The sequence below is a fragment of the Penaeus monodon genome, chromosome 12, assembly GCF_015228065.2.
Source record: "Penaeus monodon isolate SGIC_2016 chromosome 12, NSTDA_Pmon_1, whole genome shotgun sequence".
Classification (NCBI taxonomy): domain Eukaryota; kingdom Metazoa; phylum Arthropoda; class Malacostraca; order Decapoda; family Penaeidae; genus Penaeus; species Penaeus monodon.
In genome coordinates this window covers 52,230,167-52,231,433 of record NC_051397.1, presented here as the reverse complement: position 1 = coordinate 52,231,433, position 1,267 = coordinate 52,230,167, and the positions used below count along the sequence as shown (strand labels likewise).

Sequence of the window (1,267 nt, the reverse complement as noted above, 5' to 3'; positions counted from 1 at the left end):
GTGATCCTGAACGGCGCTGACATGACAGAGGTGGCTCGAGTGTCCTTCAGCACTCCGTCCGACGTCCCGAGAAGCCTCCACGGATGCTTCATCGCCGTGTGAAGACCCTGCTCAGGGAAGGCGCTGGCAAGGTCTATACTGGGAAACTGGGCCTGCGTGACGCTTGCAAGAGTCTGCGTCGCAAGGGGCGGGAACTTGTCATGCGATAAATTTTCAGTCACTGGATATTTGTTTAGACATATCCATATATATATATATATATATATATATATATATATATATATATATATATATATATATATATATATATATACACATTTTTATTGACATAATGTAGCTACTGGATGCGCTTAATATATGAAAGCTATCTATCAAACTATATTTCATTAAGATTTTATACTTTGACTATTTCTATGGTGTATTTTGTCTATGTGGCAATTGAGAAATAAATGACATTGAAATGGTAAATTTTTTCAACTGATTCCAGTATATTTCTTGTGATTCAAACGCACTATGCACAGTGTTGAGCCAATTATATATATACGATATGGAAAGACAGATATTGCTGTCACCATTGTAGAGAAAATGTCAATAATATAAATGACAGTAATAATAAGAGTAATAATAACAATAAATGATGACAATAACTATTAATTAACACTGATAATAACAATGATAAAATAACAAGGATGATAATAATTATGCTACAACTATTACTGCTACTAACAGTAATAATAACAATAATAATAGTAATAATGAAAATAACGGTAATAATAAAAATAATAATAATAAGAAGAAGAAGAAGAAGAAGAACAATAACGAAAACGGTATTCTTATTTCAAACGGCATGCGAATCAGATGCGGAATCTTCCAGGGCGACTCTTTTTCCCCTCTTTTATTCTGTATGGCACTTATCCCACTCTCCCAGCTTCTTAACAACACAGGGTATGGATATAAGATCATAGACAAGAAGATCAATCATATTTTCTACATGGATGACTTGAAACTTTACGCTCAAAATGATGGTGAACTGGAAGGGTTGTTGAACCGTAAAGATTTTAGTGATGACATCGGTATGGAGTTTGGTCTTGATAAGTGTGCTAAAGCAACTTTTAAGCAAGGAAAACTAGTTACATCTGACAATATAGAGTCAAGTGTTGATACTGTAATAAAGCAATTAGATCAGGAAGAAGCCTGTAAATATCTAGGAGTAAACGAAGGAGATGGCATACAACAATTGAAGATGAAGAAAAAAATACGTACAGAA

The 1,267-nt window shown here is 33.9% G+C and overlaps 1 protein-coding gene across 1 annotated transcript in view; it reads left to right on the top strand.

The window, feature by feature from the left end:
• The window catches only part of LOC119579587 (carotenoid isomerooxygenase-like), an 18,352-nt gene extending 17,884 nt beyond the window's left edge, over positions 1-468 (top strand). Inside the window, exon 10 of the mRNA XM_037927509.1 lies at positions 1-468. This exon is cut by the window's left edge and continues 66 nt beyond it. Coding sequence (XP_037783437.1) covers positions 1-102 — 102 coding nt within the window. The 3' untranslated portion in view covers positions 103-468.
• The last annotated feature ends 799 nt before the right edge of the window (positions 469-1,267 follow it).